The following is a 25,824-nucleotide window of genomic DNA, read 5'->3' as shown; positions in this document are numbered from 1 at the left end:
GGAGTAGAGAAAATGTTTGAAGAAATAATGGCCAAAAATATTCTAAAATATATTAAATATCTTGATATTTAGATAGCTCTAAGATGCTCAATAAACCCCAAGCAGGAAGAAAGCAACAAAGAAAAGCATATCAAAGTAGTACATCATAATCAAACTGTAGGAAACCAATATAAAGAGAAAATCTTAAAAACAGCCAGAAGAAAACACACATTACACATTGTAATAATAGAACAATTATTCAGAAAATCAGTAAGGCTATAAAGAAGTTGAACAACATTATAAGCCAACGAGACCTAACAGACATTTATAGAACCCTTCATTCAACAGTAGCAGCATATATTGATACATTCATTTCAAGTGTCCCTAGAACATGCACCATTATAGACCACATTCTAGACAATAAAGCACGTTTCAATAAATTAAAAGGACTCAAACAATACAAAGCATACTATTTGACCACAAAGGAATTAAATTAGAAATCAGTAAGATATCTTGAAAATTCCCAAAATTTAAACACTAAATAACATATTTCTAAATAACCCATGGTTCACAAAACACCAGAGTGAAATAAATACTGTTTCAGATAAATAAGCAATGAGAGAATTAATTACCACCAGATTTGCACTATAAGAAATTATAAAGGAAATTCTGTGGTAAGAAAAATGATACCACATGGAAGATTAAATCTAAAGAAAGAAATTAAGAGTGCCAGAAATAATAAATATATAAGCTTTTCCTCCTCATTAAAATTTTTTTAGGAATTCCCCTGGCGGTCCAGTGGTTAAGACTCCACACTTTCACTGCAGGGTGTGCGGGTTCCATCCCTGGTCAGGGAGCTAAGATCCCACATGCTGCATGGCGTGGCAAAAAAAAAAAAGATAATTGACTGTTTAATGCTATGATAACCACAAAGTATCAAATAGTATATATCATACTCAAAAGTCAAATGACAATAATAGTAGAGACCGGGAGGGAGAAAATGGAAGAATACTATTGTCAGATAATTACATTAAATGTAAAGTGATATTAAAAAAGCAAAACGAGATACAGCATAAATCTACAGCGTTATTAAAATAAAATTCTAAAACAAAAAAAAACCTCAACTAAGTCAAATGAAAATGAAGGCAGGAGAGAAAGAAAAAAGGTACAAACTGCAGCCAGGACAAATAGAAAACAAATAATAGTATATTTAACTCAAACTATATTAAGAATTATACTTACTTTAAATGTAATTTAAAACTAAAAATGTCAAGTAGAAGGTAGATATGGTCAAACTAGATAAAAAAGCAGGACCTAACGCCGTTGAAAAGAATTCCACTTTAAATATTAAGACAGATATAGGTTAAAAGTAAAAGAATAAAACAAGAGTTTCCATACAAACACAAACCAGAAGAAAAGTGGTACAGTTATATTAATATTGCACAAATAGATTGCAGATCAAGGAATACTGCCACACATAAAGACAGTTCATAATGATGAATGGGTAATTTCAACAAGACATAACAACTCTAAGTATGTACAAACTCAATAACAGCTTCAAAATGAACAATGAAAAAACAGCACCAAAATGAGAAACTAACCAATTCACAAGTATAATTAGAGGTTTAGATACTTCTCTATCAGGGATAGAATAAGCAGACAGAAAATAAGTTAAGAATATGAAAGACTTGTGGCTTCCCTGGTGGCACAGTGGTTGAGAGTCCGCCTGCTGATGCAGTGGACACAGGTTCGTGCCCTGGTCCAGGAAGATCCCACATGCTGCGGAGCGGCTGGGCCCGCAAGCCACGGCCGCTGAGCCTGCACGTCCGGAGCCTGTGCTCCGCAACGGGATAGGCCACAACAGTGAGACACCCGCGTACCACAAAAAGAAAAAAAAAAGAGTATGGAAGACTTGAAGAACACTATTAAATATACTCGGAACATCAAGCTGAATTGACATTTATACATCACTCCATCTAATAATAGCAGAAGCATACATCTAATAGCATGTATTAGAATAGCATCTAATACATAGTCTTTTCAAGTGCAGAAAGAATCTTCACCAAGATAATTCACATGCTGGGTCATAAAACAAGTCTCAATAAAGTTAAAAGTATTGAAATCATATAACTAAAGCAGTTAAGCTTAAAGGGTAGGTGCTTGTACTAGAAGAGAAAAAGGTTTTCAATCTAAGTTTTTTTTTTTTTTTGCGGTACGCGGGCCTCTCACTCTTGTGGCCTCTCCCGTTGCGGAGCACAGGCTCTGGACGCGCAGGCTCAGTGGCCATGGCTCATGGGCCTAGCCACTCCGCGGCATGTGGGATCTTCCCGGACCGGGGCACGAACCCGTGTCCCCTGCATTGGCAGGCAGACTCTCAACCACTGGGCCACCAGGGAAGCCCTCAATCTAAGTTTTAAAACAGAAATTAAAAAGAGCAAATTAAAATAAAATTAATTAAAAAGAAGAAAAATAATAAAGTATGAATGGAAATAAATTAAGTAAAAAAGAGACAAACAGTAGTAAAAAAAATCAATGAAAGTAAAAGCTGTTTATTTGGAAAGATCATTAAAACTAACAAACCTTTAGCTAGACTGGGAAAAAAAAAGACAGGAAGCATTACCAATATGAGTCATGAAAAATCACTAGAGAGTCTACAGAGACTAAAAGGATAAAGGAATATTATCAACAATTTTTTGGCAATAAATTAGAAAATGACTTGCAAGACACAAGTGATTAAAACTAAGAACAAAATAGAAAACATGAATAGCCTTTGAAACTGAATTCATAATTTAAAACATCCCCAAAAGGAAAACTCCAGGTCCAGATGGCTTCACTGATGAATTCTACCAATCATTCAAGGAAGAAATAATGCCAATTGAAAAGAAACTCTTTAAGAAATACAAGAGAATGAAACACACCCCAACTCAATTTATGAAGTCAGCACTACCCTGATAACAAAACCACATGAAGACATCACAAGAAAAAATTAAATACCATACCATAATCATTCATAAAAACAGATACAAAAATCCAAAAGGAAATACTAGCAAAATGAATCAAACAATGCAAAAGGATAATACATGACCACAAAATGTGTTTAGCCCAGATATACAAGGTTCAATCAATGCTATTCACCATGTTAACAGAATTAATATTTATCAGGATCAATTAATGCAGAAAAAAGTATTTGACAATCTTTTATACCCATTCCTGATAAAAACTCAGCAATAGGAAGAGAAAGGAGCTCAGTCAACCTGAAAAAGGGTGTGTATGAAAAACTAACAATTAACATTATAACTTATGGTAAATGATTAATTTTTCGTTTAAAACCAGGAACAAGGCAAGAATATTCATTCACATTACTTCTATTTACCATTTTGCTGTAAGACCTAGCCCTGATAAAAGCACACACATACACAAAATAGAAGGCATACAGATTGGAAAGGAAGACGTAAAACTGCCTTTGTCTGAAGATGACATGATCGTGTAGATAGAAAACCTTAAGGAATACACAGAAAGGTAACAAAGCAAATACTTCAATTTAGCAAGACTGTAGGATACAGGTTAATTTTTTTTTTTTTAAGATTTTTTTGATGTGGACCATTTTTAAAGTTTTTATTGAATTTGTTACAATATTGCTTCTGTTCTATGTTTTGCTTTTTGGCCACGAGGCACGTGGGATCTTAGCTCCCTGACCAGGGATCGAACCTGCACCCCCTGCATTGGAATGTGAAGTCCTAACCACTGGACCACCAGGGAAGTCCCACAGGTTAATTTAGAAAACATTATTAGCTGATAATACATAAAAACATTTGTTTCTATGTATCAGCAACAAATAATTGGAAAATGAAATAAAAAATATAATTCTATTTACAAATCATCAAAACTTGAAATACTTTGGAATAAATTTAATAAGACACATGTAAGACCTGTATGATGAGAACCACAAAATATTGGTGAAACTAAAGAAGACCTAAATAAATGGGGAGATATACCATATTAATTCATTGGAAGACTCAATATTATTAAAATATAACTCTCTACAGATTGATTATATAGATTTAAATGTAATCCCAATCAAAATATAAAATTCACATAGATATGCAAAGGATCTTCTAGAACTATTAAAACACATAAAACATTTTGGCAATGGCAGGGGGGGCTCACACTACAAAGATTTCAAGACTTATTATAAAGCTACAATTATCAAGGCAGCAGTATATTAGAGAAAAATGCTATCAGTCAATGGAACAGAATTTAGAGTCTAGAAATATCCCTATACATATATGGTTGACTGATTTTCAAAAAATAACAACAGTAACTCAATGAAAAAAGGATAATCTTTTCAACAACAGATACTAGAACAATTTTATACTCATACTGAAAAGAAATTTTAACCCTTACTTCACACTGTAAACAACAGTTAACTCATATCATAGAACTAAATGTAAAAGCTAAGACTATAAACTCCTAGAATCTTTGTGACTTTGGGATAGACAGAGATTTCTCAGATAAATCACACCACAAAAGAAAAAAAAATTGATTCGTTCAAACTTCATCAAAATTTTAAAAGTTTAGTCTTCAAAGGCACTGTTAAGAAAACGAAAAGGCAAGCCAACAGAATGGAATAAAATGCAGCTAACAAGCACATGAAAAGATGTCCAATATCCTCATTCATCAGTGAAATGCAAATTGAAACTACGGGTTGGCCAAAAGGTTCGAATGAACTTTTTGGCCAACCAATACAATGAGATACTACTATAAATCCAACAGACTGGTTAAAATTTAAGACTGACAACACTATGTGTTGACAAGGATGTAGAGCAACTTTCACATGCAGTTGCTGGGAAAAGAAAATGACAAAACTACTTTGAGAAAAAGTCTGGCAGTTTCTTATAAAACTAAAGACATACCTACTCTATGACCAAGAAAATTCAAAACGTAAGTCTGGAAAAGACTTGTATAGGAATGTTCATGGCCACTTTATCTATAATAGTCAAAAGTTTAAAACTGCCCAAGTGTTCATCAAAAAGAGAAGGCCTAGGGGACTTCCCTCATGGTCCAGTGGTAAAGAATCCACTTTCTGATGCAGGGGACGTGGGTTCGATTCCTGGTCGGGGAACTAAGATTCCACATGCCACGGGGCAACTAAGCCCACACGCCACAACTACTGAGCCCGCAGGCCTCAATGAGAGAGCTCTCACGCCGCAAACTACAGAGCCCATGCACTCTGGAGCCCGTGCACCACAACCAGAGAGAAGCCCACGTGCCACAACCAGAGAGAAGCCTGTGCGCCACAACGAAAGATCCTTCACACCTCAACAAAGGTCCCGCGTGCCACAACTAAGACCTGACGAAGCCAAAAAAAAAAAAAAAGAGAAGGCCTAAATAAACTGTGATATATTCAGAAAATGGAACTACTCAAAAGGAATGAGTTACTTCTACATGAAACAACACAGATGAATATTAAGAACATGCTTGATCAAATAAGGTTTACACTGTATAATTCAAGTTCATGAATAGGTGACATTAATCTGTAGTGAAAATAATAAAAAGAGCATTGTCTCTGGGATAATGGGTAGTGGACTGACTGGAGAGGGGTGTGGAGCAAATTTTCTGGAATGATGCTATGTTGTATTACTTGATTGGGGTTTGAGTTACAAAGGAGTATGTATTTGTCAAAACTCATCTAATGGTACACTTTAGTTCTGTGCATTTCACTGTATGCAAACTTTACATTAAAAAAAGAAGTAAATAAATATAATTTTCAGTTATTTATATGCATGATGAAGTGTTGAGGGGTGAAGTCCACAGTTTACTTCAAAATGCATCAAAAACTGAGATGAACTGATAATTGAAAAGAGAGATGGATAAATGGACAAATATGTGAGAAAGCAAATATACCAAAATGTTAACTGCAGAATCCAGCTAGTGTGTATATGGGTATTCACTGCAAAACTCTTCCACATTTTAAAATTACAGTCATAAAATGGAAAAAATATCATATTTTAAAACTAAAAATGGCAAAAGACTTTTGAGAATATTTAAGCATATTTGAAAAAGAACCAAATGTTACTTATAAGAAGTGAAAAATGGCTAAATTTTTTAAAACCTCACTGAAGAGTGTTAGTTACATGAATACACAGAAAGAAACAATCTACTTAGAGCAAAACAGACCAGACTTGAACACACTCTTCATAAAGACGAACACAGAGTAACACATATGAAAAGTTGTTCAACCTCAAGAGTAATCCCAGAAATGACATTTGAAAGCACAATGAGCTATTACTTGCACCCACCAGATTCACATGAAACACAAAGAATGACAGCAACAAGTGTTGGCAAGGATTAGACCAATAGCAACTCTTACACACAGCTACTGCAAGCGTAAACTGGTATAACCAGGGCTTTAACTAGTAAGGCTGAATACATCTACAGTGTCTGACCCTGCAGTCCACTACTAGTATGTTCTGCAGAGAAAATCTTATATATGTGTGCCAGGTAACTGATGGAAGATTTCACAGTGGCATCGTTTATAATAATAACAAACCAGAAACAACCCAAATGGCCATTATCAGTAGATAATGAGTAATTTGGGATGTATAGTCAAACAATTGAATCCTATATAGTAGTGAAAACGGATGAATGAAAGCTACAGTCAGTCATCAACATGGCTCAATCTCAGGAATGTAACAGTGAGTCAAAAAGCAAGATGTAGAAGAATACATACAATATGGATCCATGAACATGTTGTGTAGGAACACAAAAACGTGACAAAACTATAAAGAAAAGCAAATGACAATTATAAAATTCAGGGTTTTAGTTTCATTAAAACTAAAGAGGGGAGACAGGATCAGGGAGGACCCACAGAGGGGCCTCAAAGGTAATGAAAACTTTCTGCTTCTTAAACTGGGTGGTAGCTACTCAGATGTGCCTTAGATTGTTCATCTTTATACCTTACATATTAATATGTGAATATTATATTGGATCTAGTCAAAGTTTATTTAATACAAGTGAAATATATGACTCTTAAATACCTAAAATGGCAAAATTGATCTTTAATGATATTCTTTGCCTACCCGAAAAATCTTGTGCATCCTCATGGTGGCTGAACAAAAGATAAATCTTGTGAGAAGCAAGCGAAGAAATTCATCTCCAAAAAACTGGAGAAATGCCTGATCTGCAAAGAGGAGAAAAGTGACAGTAAAAAGATACTTAAGTGGAAAATACATTTCAAAAGGCAAGAAATGTTCAGGAAAACCTTCTCAACTTTCCTGCCTTCAACAAATACCTTTACAAATTCAAACAATTTAAACAATTTTAAACCATTATAGTACATTCTGTTAAGTGTGCAGTTAGATTAGTAGGGTACCTATTGAACGTGAATGGGTCAGTAGCTGGGCAATATCGCGGTTGATTTTTCGAAGATATTCTTGACACTTTTCCCATAGGCCTCTACGCATGCTTGACAATCCAGAGACAAATAGGAAGGCCATTAGAGGATTGTTCAAAAAGAGAGTGAAGAGGCTACCTCGTTGAGATTGATCTGTAATAACAAACATGTTATATATATAGACAACAGTTTTGCAAAAAGAGAGGCTTTTGAGGAACATTTTAATATATTGACAATGTATAAAATTAAAGCTGTATCATTAAAGTATACTTCAACAAAGTACATTCGGCTTGGAACTACAAAAACATATCCCAGGTACATTGCTTTCTGCTGAAAAGAACTTAAGATAGAGCCTCGTAAACTTAAGAGAAATGGAAAATGAACATATTCCTTTGTTTTTTTTCCCCCTCCCACTAACAACTTCCATGCAAATATGGCAAGTGCTGGATCATGGGCAGCTCCTAGTGGAACCCTCTGAGAAGTACTAGAACTGCCAATCTCTTTCATTCTCCTTGTTAGTTGCTCTTTCTCTTCCTATCCCTTAAATATCAGTATTTTCTTTCTCCACATTGCTGATCTCACCTATGCACAAAGTTCAGTTATCATTTATATGCATACTAATTCCCAGTTCCCTATCTGCAGCCTAAATAGGCTCCTTAGGTCCAGAACGGCGCTGTCCTACAGTAGCCACCAGACACACTTCAAAAGTGATGAGTCCAAATTGAGACACACTGCGCATTATAAAATATAAATGTCTCATTAACATTCATTCCACCTGTTTGTTTCTACCTTAAAAAAAAATGTGGCTACTAGAAAACTTAAAATCATATGTGTGACTCCCATTATATTTCTATTGGACAGAGGCACTCCAGACTACTATACTCAACCTAACTCTCAAAGGAACCTCAAACTCAACATATCAAAACTTGTCAGTAGATTCTTTCCCGTTGTTCTCCTACAAATCTGCTTCTTATCCAGGATTATCATTTCTACCAGCACCTCAGCCAGACACCTGGCAGTCCATCCCTGCTTCCTTCCTCTCCCTGATTCCCTCTCATCCAGCCCAACATCAAGCCCTACTGGTTCTCCAGGATTATTATCTCCAGCTAACCAGCCACTGTCCTCACTCTGGCCAACATCATCTCCCCATTTCCATCAAAGCTCCTCCCCAAGTCATTTTTCACACGCTCGCATGCTTTTTCTCTGCTAGAACACTCTTATTCAACCATTTCCCACCCCTATCTAATTCTACGTATCCTTCAACTCAACTTTAGACATCATTTCATCCACTTTCTTAACCCTCAAGGGCTGGTCAGGAGTTCACCTTACATGTGCTTCCTCCTGTGAAACCCTCAGAGCACCTACAGTAACTGCCTGTTAGGTTGTCTATATCTTCTACCTAGCACAGCACCTGATAAATAAATGTGGAATAAATGCTTGTTGAATGAATGAAGTGACTCTTGGTTAAAGAGAGAACTGCAGAATTCAGATACCAGAGGTGCAGGGACGTAATTTGACGTTCCAAATACTTAGGTATCTGCTAGTTTTGTGTCCAGATGGGACACTTTTAAGGGATTAGAGGTCTAAGTTTTACAGCACAAAAAATAGGATACTGGACTAAAAAATGTTAAGGACATGTATTTCAATTAACCATATTAATAATAACAATAGTTAGCACATATTGAATACTTACTGTGTACCCAGAATTATTTAATGAGGTAGGTACTATTATTATCTCCATTTGATAGGAAAGAAACTGAGGCACAGAATGGCTAAGTAACTTCCCAAGGTCACATAGCTGGTAAGTGGCTGAGTTGGGATTCAAACACAATCAGTTTGCCTCCAGAGTCTGTGTTTTTACCCTCTTCACAATAAAACCTTTCAGATTAAATAATTGTGGTACTAACCCATTAGGTTCATGCAATTTAAAATAAAGCTGCATCTTGATAGGAAAATTTGATAGCAAAAAGTACTCGCAATTGGAAGGGGTTACATTTCTCCAAAAATTATAAGAAAGAGGTTAACAAAGTCCTCAAAGCAGGAGAGCTTTACCGTTGTTTGAAGGTAAGTTCTATCCCTTAGTGATTTGCCTTTTAGATACATGAACTTAGTATTTCTACATGTTTTTCCCTGTTAAATAGCAGAACTTACCTTAAAACAACGGTGAAAAGTCTCCAGCTTCTCTCGGGCATTCAAATGCTGACCATCACTTCCTGTGTCAAACTATGTCAGCAGACAGGACTTCTGGCTGGGAAGTAGCAGTAAAATGCCATCTCCCACAGAGAGACATCAGCACTATTCACAGTTAGGGAGATAGTGAAACAGTGACAAGTACTGCTAAAACAGGATTAAGGTTTGTTTAGTATTTTACCTAGCTTAATGACTGGGAATTAGATTAGATTTTATGTGTTGCTTACTGAGGACAAATTATTAAAGACAAAAAGGTTTTCATTTCTCAGCCACCTGAGAAAAGGCAAAACACTGACCTGTCTCTCTGGCACCCAGAGAAGAGGTTCTTTTATTTTAAAAATGCGAGGTAAAAATGTGAATAAAAGACACCCTTTAAGTTGTGCCAGTTAGGTTATTCTAACACTTAGGCATAGATTGAGAAGTGTTCTAGACCAGAAATCTCATGGTCTTAAAAGATACTTAAAATATGTAGCCAGAGCTGGAGGAAGTCATGCTATATGGATGACGACCCAGCACACCTGCAACACAAATTTTAAAATTCACAAATCATGAGCTCCCCAGTAGCAAGGGACCAAAACCTTACTCTTTTCTCAGGGATGATTTATCATTTCTTTTAGAATTATCTCAAGGCCTAACAGTAGCCCATTAAAGAATTCTGGTTGTTGGCAAGACTTCGGGGTTTATTTCAGACTGACACTTGCCACATCAAACTCTGTAAATCCACAACTGACCACTATAGGTGGGGGAGACAAAGATCAGAGCAGTATTATTCGAAATGTAGACATAAGTTTATTTGCAACCTACAGATACAACAGGGAATGACAAAACATACCTTGTAAAGCTTTTGGATATGCTGTAGGAGAAAGCAAGCAGACTAGTGGCTGTCCAAATAAGTTTGTGAAATTCTGTAATATATAAGAATTTAAAACTTTCATTAAAGATTTGACCAATGATAGTAACTTTCCAAAGCATATCATTAGTGTATAGATTGGGTCCTTTTACTTATAAACAGATGCAGAAACATCAGTAACAGCTGAAAAGATTGTCATTCAAGTTTAACATGCATAACAGGTTTTCTTAAAGTGGTGAAGTTTATTAAGTGAGCTATTGATTTTTAAAGTAAAGGCACACACATGGTTGAAGTGTCACAGGGAGAGGGCATCTGGCTGTTTATCCAGAGGCTGCTCCATTGGGCAACATACACTAATATTTACAAGGGTAAATTTGCCAAGATCTGGCTCTCAGCCTCACAGGCTCTAAAACCTGACTTACTGGTATGTGAAGACTGGATTCATCTCTCATTGTGAATCATATTAATTGCTCATACAGAATGATGTATAAAACCAGAATGTGAATGTGTTAATTTACGGTGAGAATTAAACTGACACCCACTACTCTTTGCATGATTAAGAATATCCTTTCCCTAAAGGCAGATCTGCATGGGAAGTAAAATCATAGACTGTTTGGTAAAACAAGAAAGAAAACTCCTAGGAGTAAACTTAATAAGGAGTGAAAAAAACAAAAATAACTAAAAAATACTCCTGAATGATAAAAATGAAGACTTGGACAAATGGAAAGATATATTGTGTTCTCAGAGGGGAACCCATTCTAAAAATGTCATTTCAATAATTTATTAAAATTTAAACCAAGCTCAACAAAAATAGCCACAGATTTTTTTCCGTGGCTGAAAGAAATTCTAAAGTGCATACAGATAAGGTACATTAGCCAGGAAAACTCTGAAAAAGAAGAGCAAAGAGGGGGAACTAGACTTATCAGACACCAAAACATACTTCAAAGCCTCAGCAATTAGAAATATGTGCCACAGCATAAGAGGAGGCAGAAAACCAATACAAAAAAAATAATTAGACCCCAAAATAGACAGGGCTTAAGGATATATGCTAAAGATGATGGTTGGAATTGGTAGGAAAAACTGATAGCTATCTAGAAAAAAAGTTGGCTCCATACTTCATACCAAAACCTAGGATGAATTTCAAATATATCTGATTTAAATGTAAAAAAAATTAAACAATAACAGTGCTGAAAGAAAATAAGGGTTATTTTTGTCATCTAGAAGATCTTCCTAACTATTATAATTAAGATTGATAAACCCAGTTACAAAAATAAAAAATATTTTATGGAGAAAAAGGAGATAACTTTGATCACTTCCCTCATACTATTTCATACCCTGTGATTGGGCTTTCAGATTTCCCTTCTTGTAGTCATTAGATATTTTTTCCCCAGGAAATTATCCATTTAACTGAGACTTTAAAACATTTTACAACTTTAGGGACTTCTGTGGTGGCGCAGTGGTTAAAAATCCGCCTGCCGATGCAGGGGACACGGGTTCGTGCCCCGGTCCGGGAAGATCCCACATGCCCGCGGAGCGGCTGGGCCCGTGAGCTATGGCCGCTGAGCCTGAGCGTCCGGAGCCTGTGCTCCGCAACGGGAGAGGCCACAACAGTAAGAGGCCCGCGTACCGCAAAACAAAAAGCTAGATGATGAATTGGGGAAAAATATTACGAGTTTTTTCAAATCCATAAGAAAAAGACCACTGTCCTAATAGAAAAATGGGTGAAAGGTAACACGGAATACAATATTGATTGATTTTCATATATGGAACCTTCATGCATTATTCAGATAGATTATTCTATTAGTAGGTCTATTAGCATTTTATTTAAAATTTTCTAATCTATAATTATAAACTAATCTGGGATAGAGTTTTTTGTATGTGCTATTCTTGTCTTGAAATAGTATCATTATCATAATGATTCCTAACATTTATTGAGTGCTAACTATTTTCCAGGGACTCTCCTAGGATTCTTAGCTCCTAACCCATAATCTTAACAATCCTATAAAATTATTACAGAGAAGGAAAAAGAGTCTCAGAAAAGACCAAGGAAATGCTCAAGGTCATATAAATGTCTTGTGGCCTTTTATAGAATGAATTGGATATTTCTGATATTTTCCATTGCTCTGGAATTGTGCAGATTATAAAAGTTTAAAAGAATTTATTGGTGAACTCAAAATGGCTAGAGCCTTTTTTATATGGAGAAAAAGGAGATAACTTTGATCACTTCCCTCATACTATTTCATACCCTGTGATTGGGCTTTCAGATTTCCCTTCTTGTAGTCATTAGATATTTTTTTCCCAGGAAATTATCCATTTAACTGAGACTTTAAAACATTTTACAACTTTAGGGACTTCTCTGGTGGCGCAGTGGTTAAAAATCCGCCTGCCAATGCAGGGATCATGGGTTCGAGCCCTGGTCTGGGAAGATCCCACATGCCGCGGAGCAACTAAGCTCATGTGCCATAATTACTGAGCCTGTGCTCTAGAGCCTGTGAGCCACAACCACTGAGCCCGCATGCCACAACTACTGAAGCCCGCATGCCTAGAGCCCGTGCTCCACAACGAGAAGCCACCACAATGAGAAGCCCGTGTACCTCAACAAAAAGTAGCCCCTGCTCACCACAACTAGAGAAAGCCCACGTGCAGCAACGAAGACCCAACGCAGCCATAAATAAATAAATAAATAAATAAATAAATGTATCTTTCTTCAATAGATATTCATTGAACCTACAAACTAGACACTGTTCTAGGTGCTAGGGATACTGTAGTTAAGAAAAAAAACAAAAAACAGATTAAAAAAACCCTAAACCTGTCTTCCTGGAGCTGACATTTAGATGGGGGTGGAGGTGGCAGGTAGAGACCCACAGTAAACAAAATAAAGAAGTTATATAATATTATAGAAGCTGACAAGTGCTACATATGGAAAGACGGAATAGAGTAGTTAGCAGCACAGAAAGATTTATAATCAGACCGTATTTAAATCCCAAATCAGCCACCTTGTGCCTTGGTTTTATCAGTAAAATGGGGATGATAAAGTAACACCTTGCGTTGTGAGGATTAAATGTGTTAGAATAGTGCATGGCATTATATAGAAGCTAACTTATGATTATAAGAAAAATAAAGTAAGAAAAGTGGATAAAGAGTGCTGGGGAGGCATATAATTTTAAATAGGGCAATTAGGGAGAACTCTCTTAAGAGGCTTCAGCTGATTAAACACGTGGAAAACAATGTGGGTATCTTTGGAAGAGGATTCAAGGTTGGGGGAACACAACACAAAGATCCTAAGCAGGAGACTGCCAGGTATGTTTGAGGAACAGCAAGGTCATTGTGGCTGAAGAGAACTGAGTGATAGGGAGACCAGCAAGAGATCAGAGATGCATATGAGGTGGGGAGGAGGCATGTGAGGGCAGAAAACATGAAGCCTTTACTCTGAGTGAGATGAGGAGCCTTCGGAGATTTTGAGTAGATAAGTGACATAATCTGACTTACAGCCACACCCTGTAGGAGAGCAAGGGCAGAAGGAGGAAGCCTAGTTAGGAGGCTACTGCAATAATTCAGGGAAGAGATGATGGTAGCATGGACCAGGATGGTGGCGGCAGAGGTGGTAAGATTCTGGATCTATTAGTTATAACCAATAAAACATTCTGAAATGGATGTGGGTGTGAGGGAAAGAAGAGTCCAGAATGAAACTAAGGATTTGGGCTAGGGCAACTATAAAAGCACAATAGTCATTAACTGACATGGGGAAAGCTGGATCTGGAAGAGGTCTAGAAATTCTGTCCTGGGCATGTTAGCTTTGCAATCTCTGTGAGAATCACCAAATAGAGATGTAAAGTATATAGATTATATTCAAGTCTGGAGTAACTGAGAAAGGTCTGGGCTGGAGATATAAATGTGGAAAGTGTCAGCATAGAGATAGTAATTAGAGTCATGAAATTATGTGAGGGCATCTAGGGCAGTCTGTTGTAGCTGGAAAAGAAGAGGAAAAAGGATGGAGCCCGGGGGCACTCCAGTGACAGGTCAGAGATGAGGCAAAACCAGAAGAGGCTAAGAAAATCAGCTGACGGCAGGCCTCCTTTGCCCTGAGGCAATCAATAGAGCCACTTGCATTTAGGTTTTAAAGACCTTATGCAGAGAAGGGGACAGCAGTCAGCTCAGGGTCTGCCTAAGATGGAGTCTAACAGAAAACTGGCCCTGCTAAATTGGAATCCCAAAGGGCTACACCCTTACTGTAGGATGAACCAAAACCAAATTTCACACCTTCCTGCCCCCCAGGACCATGCCTCGGGGGACCACAGGAAAATTTTCTTGGTGCTGAGCAGAGCAGACACAGAGCAAACAAACGAACCAAACAGTCCTGATGGTTGTAACTGTAAGCCAGACCTCTTGCATGTTTGTAGCCCAGATTCATACCACCTAGGTAACCCCAAACACATGGTCCCCAAATGGCAGTGCCTCTAGGTGTCTAACAGAAGCAAATGCAGACCCTCTCTGGATGAAAGTACCATCATTCTAGGGCTCAGTGAATTTCCCTCAGATAATTTTAAGGATAACAAGAAGAATCTGTAAGGTCGGATCTTAACAAACGGCACCGCGAAACAGAGGAAAGCTTCAAGTGAGCTTTATTAGGAAGCGCTCCCGGGCGAGGTTCACTGGTCCGAGAGAAAGGGGCCAGAGAAGTCGCACCCGGGCGGGCAAGATTTTATAGGGGAAGAAGGGAAAGGGGTGTGGTGCGTCTGGGAGGGCGCAGGGTATTCCTTATTTGGTGGTCTTTTCAGGTATCCTGGGGGACCGTTAGTCCCGCCCCTCGAAAGGCGGGAAGGCTGGGCTGGGTTCAAAGTCCCCAGGTCAGTTCCTGGAACTGGGTGGTCTGGAATGTCTCCAGGGCAGTTTCTGGAACTGGGTGGTCCGGAGAATTTCCGTCTGATGCAACCTGTGAATCTGATTGTGTTCCCCTGCCTCGGGCCAGTTGGCCTTACATCCCGACATCTTTGGTGTAATGGGGCGGCGTTCTGATCTCTGGCTACTTCATGCTGAATGGGGGCGTCGAAAGGGGAGTCGGGCGACCAGAGGTCTGAGGCTTAGGGGAGACCAGTGGGGGGTTCTGTAGGAAGCAAGGTGTAAAGGCCGAGGAGCATTTGGTTTGTGGCCACCCGAGAGACTTCCTCCATGCGCCTGCGAAGGAACCTAAGAAAACAGGGAGCAAACGTGAGCAAGATACAGATGAGAATTAAGGGGCCTAAGATTGGTGTTAGCCAGGTATAGACGGTGGATCGCCCCCAATCGGGAATTGGGGAGGCGGACTGTTGGTGTTTGCGTTGGAGTTCTTAAGCGATGGAGGGCTTTTACGTTGTCTTCGACGAGTCCTGTTTCATTGATGTAATAGCAGCATTCCTCCTGTAGGAAGAGGCAGGTACCTTCTTTGTCGGCCGTCAGGAGATCCAGGGCTCGTCGATTTTGGAGGGCAACTCGGGCTACTGAGGTGATCTGGCACTGGAGGGAGGTGATGAAGGCGGCAGAAGCCTCGATGGCTAGCTGGAGTTTCTGTTCTAGGTCACGGGATGTTGAGACACTGTATGTTAGGGCTCCTCCCCCGATGCCCGCAGCAACGAGAGAGGAGGCAAGGGAAATGCCTGCGACCATAGAGAGAAAGATGGCCCTTTGGCCCTTAGAGAGGTCGAGGGCCCTCGTGAGTGCTATCAGTTAAGCCCTTTGAGAGGTTGTCCCTTCTTGGAGGCTGTTAGCCTGGATAATAGTTGAGATAGTTACCACCGCATAGGCTGCCCGTCGGCGTCCGTCAGGACCGAGTATTGAGCTACCATCCACAAAGAGAGTGCGGTCCGGATTTGAAAGAGGGGTGTCAAAGAGTCCCTCTCTTGGTGGTTTGAAGGGTTCTATGACATGAGGGCAGAAATGCGATGGAAAACCCCCGGTGACAGAGATAGGCAGGAGGGAAGCCGGGTTCAGGCGAGGGGAGAGATCAAGAGAAATAGCTGGGTTTTCAATGAACAGTAGGTGGAACTTCTGGATGCGGGAGGGGCCCAGGAGGGAGAGAGACTTGTGGCCTAGGAGGTCGGCCAGCCGGTGGGAGGAAAACACGCTTAGTGGGTGGGCCAGAGTCAGTTTGAGTGTTTGTTTGGTCAGTTCGGCTGCCGCTGCTAGGGCCCGAAGGCATGGTTGCCATCCCCGAATGGTTGGGTCTAGCTGTTTGGAGAGATAAGCCACGGGGCGGTAGGAAGGCCCTACAGGCTGGGCAAGGAGTCCAGTGGCTACTCCGGCCCGTTAATCCACAAAAAGGTGAAAAGGTCGGTTTGGGTTGGGCAGAGAAAGGGGAGGAGAAGATATCAGAGCGTTACGGAGGATGAGAAAGGCCTGTCGAATGGCGGAAGGAGAGGTGATGGGTCCTTGAGGGGTTTCTTTAGCGGCTAGATATAAGGGTTTAGCAAGGAGAGCAAAGTTAGGGATCCAGTGTCGGAAAAATCCTATAAGGCCCAAAAAGGAGAGAATTTGTTCCGCTGTTTCCAGAGGCTGGAGTTCACGGATAATCCGGGTGTGGTCGGCTGTTAGACCTTTTGTGGTAGTGGTAAGGTGGAGCCCCAGGTAGGTTACAGAAGATACAGATAACTGAGCCTTGGCTGGGGAGACCCGATAACCACGAGAGCCAAGGTAATTGAGGAGATCTGCAGTATGTTGTCTTGAGAGGCTGAGAGATGGGCTACAAAGGAGGAGGTCATCTACATATTGAAGGAGTGTGCTGGGGGTAAGGGAGCAGGAAGTGGGGTCCCGTGCCAGCGCCTGACCAAAGAGGTGAGGACTGTCGCGGAAGTCCTGGGGAAAAACTGTCCAGGTGAGCTGACTGAAGTATGAGTATCCGGATCCGTCCAGGTAAAGGTGAAGAGGAAATAGGAGTCGGGATGAAGGGGGATAGTGAAAAAGGCATCTTTGAGATCCAGAACCGTAAAGTGGGTTGTGGATGGGGGGGGGGATATGGGAGAGCAAGGTTTGGTACTACTGGGTGGAGAGGAATTATGGCCTCATTGATTAGTCGGAGATCCTGGACAAGGCGATAATCCCCAGAGGCCTTGCGGACAGGCAGGATGGGGGTGTTGCAGGGAGAGTCAGTGGGGATAAGGAGTCCCTGGTTTAGGAGTCTGGTGATAATAGGTTGTAGGCCCCTAAGGTGAGTCTCAGAGATGCGAAATTGGGGCCTTGATGGAAATTTGGAGGGGTCCTTTAGGCAGATGAGAACGGGGGAATGGTGTGTTGCTATTATGGGCTTAGAAGTATCCCAGACTTGGGGATTGATTGGGTTCGGTGTGATTGGAAGAGGGGGATAGGAGGGGGAGGGTTCTAGAGACAGGCCGAGAAGAGGAAGCAGGAGTTGGGAGGAGGGGACCTTAGGGTCAAGTCTGACCAGCTGGAGGGAGGCCCCTAAGTGGAAAAGGACATCTCGGCCTAGCAAGGGAACTGGGCAGGATGGTATGACTAAGAAGGAATGAGTAAAAGGGAGTCCTTCGATATGACATGGGAGTGGACCTGTCTGGAGTGGGAAGGATGGTTTGCCATCAATACCCATGACCGAGATCTGGGAAGGAGAAACTGGCCCGGAGTAAGTAGGCAGGACCGAATAGGTAGCCCCGTGTCCACCAGAAGTGAGATGGACTTACCCGCTACCTGTAGCGTTACCCTGGGCTCGGCGAGGGTGATGGGGGTCTTCGAGTCCGGGCGCCGTCAGTCGTCAGCCAATCCCAGCAGTTCGAGTGGTAATGCCGTTGAGTCGGCCTGCCCCCCCCCCCCCCCCCCCCGCGTGGAGACGCTGAGGGAGGGCCAGCCGTAGGGCTGTCACTCTTCCAGTGGCCCGTTAGCCCGCAGCTGGGACACGGCTTAGAAGGAGGTTGGGGATTGGGACACTGGCGAGCCCAGTGGCTTTCTTTTCCGCATTTGAAGCAGGCCCCCGGCGGGGTTGCCTTTTGCGGACCCCGTGGATGCTGTGATCCATGGGAGATGGCCGGCCTTAGGGCGGCCACAAGAGCTTGGGTTTGGAGAGCCACCTTCTGGTGCATCCGAGCCTGTCGGCTGGATTCTGCCAAATCCTCACGGCCATCATAGACTTTAAAGGCCATTTTTACCAGATCTCGAATAGGGGTTTGAGGGCCGTCTTCTGCCCATTTTAATTTCTTTCGGATGTCTGGGGCTGATTGGGTGATAAAACGGGTGGCTAGGACCGCTGCCCCTGCCGGGGTGTCGGGGTCCAGCCAGGTGTAGAGAGTTAAGGCCTCTGTAAGGCGATTGAGAAAGATAGCTGGATTTTCGTTAGGTTCTTGGGTTATCTCTTTTAGTTTTTCAAAATTGACTACCTAATGAGCGGCAGCCTGCATGCCAGCCAGGAGGCATTGGATCATGAGGTCGCATTTACGACGGCCATCTTGGCCATCTAAGTCCAGCCTGGATCGGTGCCAGGTACGGCAGTCGCTCCGGCGGGCATGGAGTTGTCGGTAAGGTGAACCTGACCTGCATGGTTTCGGGCAGCAGTTTGAATTCTTTCCCTTTCGTCAGGGGTTAAGGTAGAGGACAGAACCACAAAGATATCGTGCCAGGTTAGATCGTAAGCTTGAGACAGGTAGCGAAATTCTTTGATGTAGTGGGAGGAGTCGGCAGAGAAGGAGCCTAATCGCTTTTCTTATTTGAGAGAGATCTTGGAGGGAAAAGGGAACATGAACTCTAATCCTTCCCCTCCTGCTACCTCCCTCAGAGGGCAGAGGAGATTTGAATCTTGGGAGTCGTGAGAGCGTGTATGTGCACTAATTGGCGAAGCAAGGGGGGTGGGAGTAGAAACCGTTGAGGGAGGTGGGGGAGCGGTTGGAGGGGCCAGAGCGGGGTTTCGGGAGGAGGAGGGACCGCTTCAGGGTAGGGTGGAGGTTGGAGAGGAGTTCTGAAGGGGGGAGTGGTAAGAGATTCGGGAGGGTCGGTTAGTGGGGAGGGGTCATGGGGAGGGGTCATCGTCAAAGGAAATTAGGGGCTTGAATGTAGGAGATATCTGTTTGGCAAGAAGGATCTGGGAAGTGGAACAATCAACGCAGAGGGAAGGGCGGGAGCGCAAATACCAGAAGGCCTGAACATAGGGGACCTCGGACCATTTGCCTGTCCTGCGGCAGTAATTATCTAGATCACGGAGGATGTTAAAATCGAAAGTCCCTTCTGGAGGCCATTTGGATTGATTGTCTAGAGGATATTGTGGCCAGGCCACAGTGGAATAGAAAATAAGCCGTCGGTGACGGAGATCTTGGGAGAAACCGAGGGCTGTAAAATTGGCTAGGAGACACCCCAGGGGCGTCTTAGAATCTGGTTTCGATTGTGAGGTTCCCATGACCCCCCAGTCTGCCACTGAGTGAATGGAGAGGGAGAGAGGCGTCCCTGGTCTCAGTCTCCAATTCACGGCAGGTCGGAGGGCTGTCAGGAGATTGGGACGTCTCCACAATCACCCGAGGCCCGGCGGGTTGGAGAGCGGTCAGGCAATTGGGACGTCTCCACAGTTGCCGGAGCCCCGGAGAGAGGACGGAGGAATCCCTGACGCGGCCGCGATTAGGGACAGCGAGTCCGGTGGGCAGGGACTCTGGGGGTCGGAGGGAACAAGGGAGGGGGACTTACCCCGTTTTCTGCCGGAGCGGGTGGATGAGTAGAGGTTCCCTGGTTGTCTCCTGGGGTAGGGGAGGAGCGGCCCACGCGGTAACCCGTGGGGCTTGATACCCCTCCCGGGTTTCAGCACCAAATGTAAGGTCGGATCTTAACAAACGGCACCGTGAAACAGAGGAAAGCTTCAAGTGAGCTTTATTAGGGAGCGCTCCCGGGCGAGGTTCACTGGTCCGAGAGAAAGGGGCCAGAGAAGTCGCACCCGGGCGAGGGTTGGGCAAGATTTTATAGGGGAAAGGGGTGTGGTGAATCTGGGAGGGCGCAGGGTATTCCTTATTTGGTGGTCTTTTCGGGCATCCTGGGGGACGGTTAGTCCCGCAGCTCGAAAGGCGGGAAGGCTGGGCTGGGTTCAAAGTCCCCAGGTCAGTTCCTGGAACTGCGTGGTCCGGAATGTCTCCAGGGCAGTTCCTGGAACTGGGTGGTCCGGAGAATTTCGGTCTGATGCAACCTGTGAATCTGATTGTGTTCCCCTGCCTCGGGCCAGTTGGCCTTACAGAATCTAATCAAAGATAATCAAGCATACAGGGATACAAAAACAGCAAAGGGTGTCTTTAAGCAGCAAAAGCAGATTTCAGGTGTAAGAATTACCAGATAGATAATAAATAATATAGTAAGTATGCTTATTAAGTTTAAAGAAATAAAGAACAAACTTGAACACAGAAAATAGGGAACTATAAAGGGCAGTGAATTATTTGAAAAAGAACCAAACAGAACTTCCTGAAATGAAAAATACCACAACTAATATAAAAATCAATAAATGGGTTTAATAACGAGTTAGTCACAGACGAAGAAAAGAATTTGTGAACTGAAAGCCAGATCATAAGAAATTTTCCAAATCTCAGCCAGAGGAACAAAACGATGGAAAATATAGAAGAGAGGTCAAGAGACATGGAAGACACAATGAGAATGATGTATGTAAAATCAGAGTTACAGAAAGAGATGAGAGGATCTGCAGCACAGCCAAGATTTGAAGAGATAATGGCTGAGAATTTTCCAGCAATAATGAAAAACTCTAACCTACAGATTCGAGAAGTCCAGCAACTCCCAACAGGTTAAATATAAAGAAACAAAACCTAGATAACTGCAGAATGCCAAAAACAAAGAGACGGTCTTTCAAAGTAGCAAGAAGGAAATGGAATGAGTGAGGCTGACTGTCAGAAGAGCTCTTAGGTAATCTTGTTATGAAGGTGAATGCCTTCCTAGACCACAGCAATCTACAGTCATCAGTCAAACACTTTAGGACAAGGCTGTTTAGATAAATATGACTGTTTTGACAAATGTGTAAGTCATGTTTACTGGCAGGGATCCATCTCTGTCATATATAATTAAATACTCAAAGGATTTTCTTCTTCCAAGGAAAGAAAAAGCAGAATTCAAAGAAGTGTTGCCCCAAATGACAGGTTTGTGTTTTTTTTAACCCCACTAGTACTACATTATTACAGATAAAGCCTATTCCCTGATGGAAATTTGAGAGCCAAAATGTGAGCCACACTTGTTATGTTACAGACCTCGGCATTTCAATTCCTCTCTTCTGAAATGAGGCTCAGACTAGCATGAAAAGCTCTTTTTCTAAATGTAGAAACATCTTGGGCTTTGGAATGAGAAAGACTGCTGGAATCAATTAGGCAAGATACTTAACCTCCAAGAGCAGTTACTGCAGCTATAAAATAAGGATAATGGTGACTACCTTCATTTAATCATTCAACATATATTTATTGAGAATCTTTTAAGTATGAAGCACTGGGTACATAAAGGTACATGTATATGCAGATATAAACACACACGAGGGACTTCCCTGGTGGTGCAGTGGTTAAGAATCCACCTGCCAATGCAGAGGACACGGGTTCGAGCCCTGGTCCGGGAAGATCCCACATGCCGTGGAGCAACTAAGCCCATGCGCCACACCTACTGAAGCCTGAGCGCCTAGAGCCCATGCTCCGCAACAAGAGAAGCCACGGCAATAAGAAGCCCGCACACCGCAATGAAGAGTAGCCCCTGCTCGTCGCAACTAGAGAAAGCCCACACGCAGCAACGAAGACCCAACACAGCCAAACATAAATAATAAATAAATAAATTTATATTAAAAAACAAAAACACATGGACTTCAGGGAAAACATAGCATAATGCTGATAGACCTTTACATTCTGGGCAGAACAGCTGAGCTTGCTCAGTGAATATGACTAGACCACGAAGACCTAAAGACACTGACATCAGAGATTACCCAACTAAATGGCCCAGCTAGATTGCCACACTGAGCAGCTCACTGTGACAAGCCCTACCTAGAACCTCAGAGATTCTAACCATTTTGCTAGCTTCCACTCTTATATCTGAGCAGAAGGGCAAAAATTATGAGTCTCTAAAACGACATATTCAGGAAAAACACCAGAAACAAACCATAATGGAGGAAAGAGACACCATGCAGGGAGAATTTTTTAAATGATCATTGACATTCTCAAAGGGAAGAGAAGATATTTCAACCAGGATAAAAACCAATTATATATGTGTATGTATATATGTTTTACATACACACAGATACATCTATATCTTTGTGAAAGAAACATCTAGAGAACAAATGAAAAGCTCAATAAAAGGGTTAGAAGACAAAGGCAAGGGAATTTCCTACAGAGCAAAAAGACTGGAAGATGGAAAATAAAGGGCAAAAAAATCAGAGGACTAGACCAGAAGGTCCAATATATGAACTACAAAAATTCTCCAAAGAAAGAACAGAGAAAATGGAAGGAAGGAAGCCACTGAAACAACTCAAGAAAATGAGCAGAGTTTCCAGATTGAAAGGACTCACTAAGTACATGCCAAGTACCATTGTTAAAAGTAAACACAGGGGCTTCCCTGGTGGCGCAGTGGTTGAGAGTCCACAGGTTTGTGTCCCGGTCTGGGAAGATCCCACATGCTGCGGAGCGGCTGGGCCCATAAGCCATGGCTGCTGGGCCTGCGCGTCCGGAGCCTGTGCTCTGCAACAGGAGAGGCCACAACAGTGAGAGGCCCGTGTACCCAAAAAAAAAAAAAAAAAGTAAACCCAGACCAGGGCACTCTGTTAAGAAGCTGAAAAACACTGGAGACAAAGAGAAGATCCTATATATTTCCAGGGACTGAAAACAAGTCACATGAAAGAACTCAGAATTAGAATGCTTTGTACTTCTTAAGAAATACTGGAAGCTAAAAAGCAATGGAACAATGCCTTCCAAATTTCGAAGGGAAATAATTTCTAATCAATACCAAAACTACCATTTAAGTGTGGTGGTAAATCAAAAACATTTGCAGAAGTGCAAGACTTCAAATATTTTACCTCATATTCACCCTTTCTCAGAAAGCTCCATTTTGCTGGAGATGCTACAGTAAAATGAGAGAATAAACCAAAATGAGAGAGTAAATGAGAGTGTCCAAGAAGAAGACATAGGATTCAGGAAACAGGGATTCCAATATAGAAGAGAGATGAAGAATTCCCAGAATAATAATGAAAAGAGATTCAGGGAGGAGAGCTGTGCAGTACATGTAGAGGGCACCAGTCCAGAGGCTTTGCAAGAGAATTCATCCCAAAGATAAAATTAAGAGAATGATGCATCTGAACAACCTGAAAGAAGATTAAGCAATTGGTGAGGAGCTTGGGGTTGAATCTGTGATAAGTTCAGAAAAAGAACCAGGAGCAAGATAACATTATTTGCTCCAGGAAAAGTAGAAAGTTGCATAGAAAAGAAAAAGTTTACTATGTGGCTTAGGTGTTAAAAGCATTGTATAGTTATAATAATATAAGCACTAAATATTCAGTGAATCAAAATTATGGTATGTCTATTGTGTGGATAAAAGTTACAAAAGGTATGAATATGAAATGGGGATAGGAAGAGGAAAGAGAGCTAAATTTTTCTTCCATAATGGGATATCAATACATGCTGCTTAAAACATGTATTTTAAGAAATACAAGAAATAAAGATACTTCTTTAAGAATCAAGGAATATCAATACCAGCATGTGATTTAGAAAAATAATGGTTAAATACCAAAATAATTAACTTAAAAAGATGTAAATGGTAGCCTCTGGGAAGAGGCAAACAGGGGTAGGGCATGAGAGCAGGAGACTGCTGTTGTTAGTAACTCCTGGCGGAACTTGGCTGAGTAGATCTCACCCTGACCACACAAGGGAATTATGCTGATACCTGAGACCCACCCCAGGCCAAGCAAATTAGAATCACAGGAGTTGGGACCCAGGTACAAGTGGTTTTGAAGAGGGCTCTGAATGTTTCTGATGCACAGAAAGAGAACTACAGCTTTCAACTATATGGATGAGTTACTTTCATAAAAATTAAAAAGTAATACTGAAATGAAGAAATAACATGAAATGTTTGTATTTACATGAAGAAACATTTAGAAAACACATATATGTTCATAAAACATTCATATGGATGAAATGGATATAACAAAGTATGTACTGAAGAAATAATACATGTCACCCAGTTCTTTTTCATTAGAAACTTGCAAAATGATAGTTTAAGAATTTTTACATGCTTTGTGGGAAAAGTAAATGTCAGACACTTTCATATGTTAACACAGAGAACTGCACACCTGATTCAGAGGCATTAACTAGTTTTTTAAAAGACCAAATTAGTCTACATCATGCTCTCATTTGCCTACTGCACATGGGCTCCCCATTTCATTTCTAAAGATCAGAATGTTCTTGACAATTTAACTTTTTAGAGGAGTGACACTGCATGTGCCATCAACACCAAACACACACAGAAATCTATTATTCCACTGTTATCCTGGGTGTTGGGATATTGAAATTTAGAATTAAATCATGAGACATAATTCCAATTATGCACAATGGTGTTTTTTCAAAATCATCATCCAATACGCAGTCTACATCCAAACGACACTCTGGAAATAGCAGGTACATAACATGAATGATATTCTTGAGATTATAAAAGATGGTATCAAATAATGTCCAATTAAATTGAGAGAAATTAATAGATTGTGAAAATACTTTCAATGCATGCTAGATCATAGTAAGCAATACACTTGCTTACTGTGCATCAACACATTCTGTTACATTGTTAAACTGTAGCAAATGTTTCCTTTTCATTGACAAAGGCACAGAATGCTATTTTTGAATTCTGTGAAGACACAAAATGCCTGGACTCTTCTGATTTTATATGTTTAAATGGGGTAGCCAATAAACCTTTTCCTTTAGCAGCCTCCCACCCTCTCAAAAAGATTAAAAATGACAACAGCACGCTCACAATTTAAGAGTGTGCATAGCTAGTTTTCCTAAAAATCAAAAGTTGTAACGTTAAACTTGACAAAATGGGTAGCAAGAAACATGCTGAACAATGTAGGGTGGGATGGACGCTCTTGGAATTCCGACTTTAAAGAGTGAAACTAAGCATGAAAATTAGATGGAAAAATATGCTTGGGGTCAGCTTTTTTGGCTACCAAACATTTCTATTGCTCTCCTGAAATAAACCTATTAACGTTTGCTTCCCCATCTAATTATATGAACACCCACAACAGAAATAATTTTAATTGGCAGATCTGTGTTTCCAGCATATTTCTGAGTATACTGTCCACTAATGAAATATTCCAACCACATACAAAGGGCTCCAAAAATTCTGTTTTCATTTTCCTCTAAATTACTATTGTTTGAATTCTAACATCCAACTTTAAAGTGTCTCACTGCTGCCATTCTTTATACAATCATTGAAAACCACTGCTTCT

The 25,824-nt window shown here is 41.1% G+C and overlaps 1 protein-coding gene across 1 annotated transcript in view; it reads right to left on the bottom strand.

Moving 5' to 3' along the window:
- SCAI (suppressor of cancer cell invasion) overlaps positions 1–25,824 on the bottom strand; it is a gene marked incomplete at its 5' end in the record, with an annotated part of 135,728 nt that overhangs the window by 3,295 nt on the left and 106,609 nt on the right. The window contains 3 exons of the mRNA XM_082843584.1: positions 7,059–7,159; positions 7,352–7,525; positions 10,395–10,467. Coding sequence (XP_082699710.1) covers positions 7,059–7,159; positions 7,352–7,525; positions 10,395–10,467 — 348 coding nt within the window. The remainder of the gene's footprint in view (positions 1–7,058; positions 7,160–7,351; positions 7,526–10,394; positions 10,468–25,824) is intronic.

Source organism: Leucopleurus acutus (assembly GCF_964270905.1).
Source record: "Leucopleurus acutus genome assembly, chromosome: 7".
In the NCBI taxonomy this organism is placed as follows: domain Eukaryota; kingdom Metazoa; phylum Chordata; class Mammalia; order Artiodactyla; family Delphinidae; genus Leucopleurus; species Leucopleurus acutus.
This window is presented reverse-complemented; position numbering and strand designations above follow the sequence as displayed.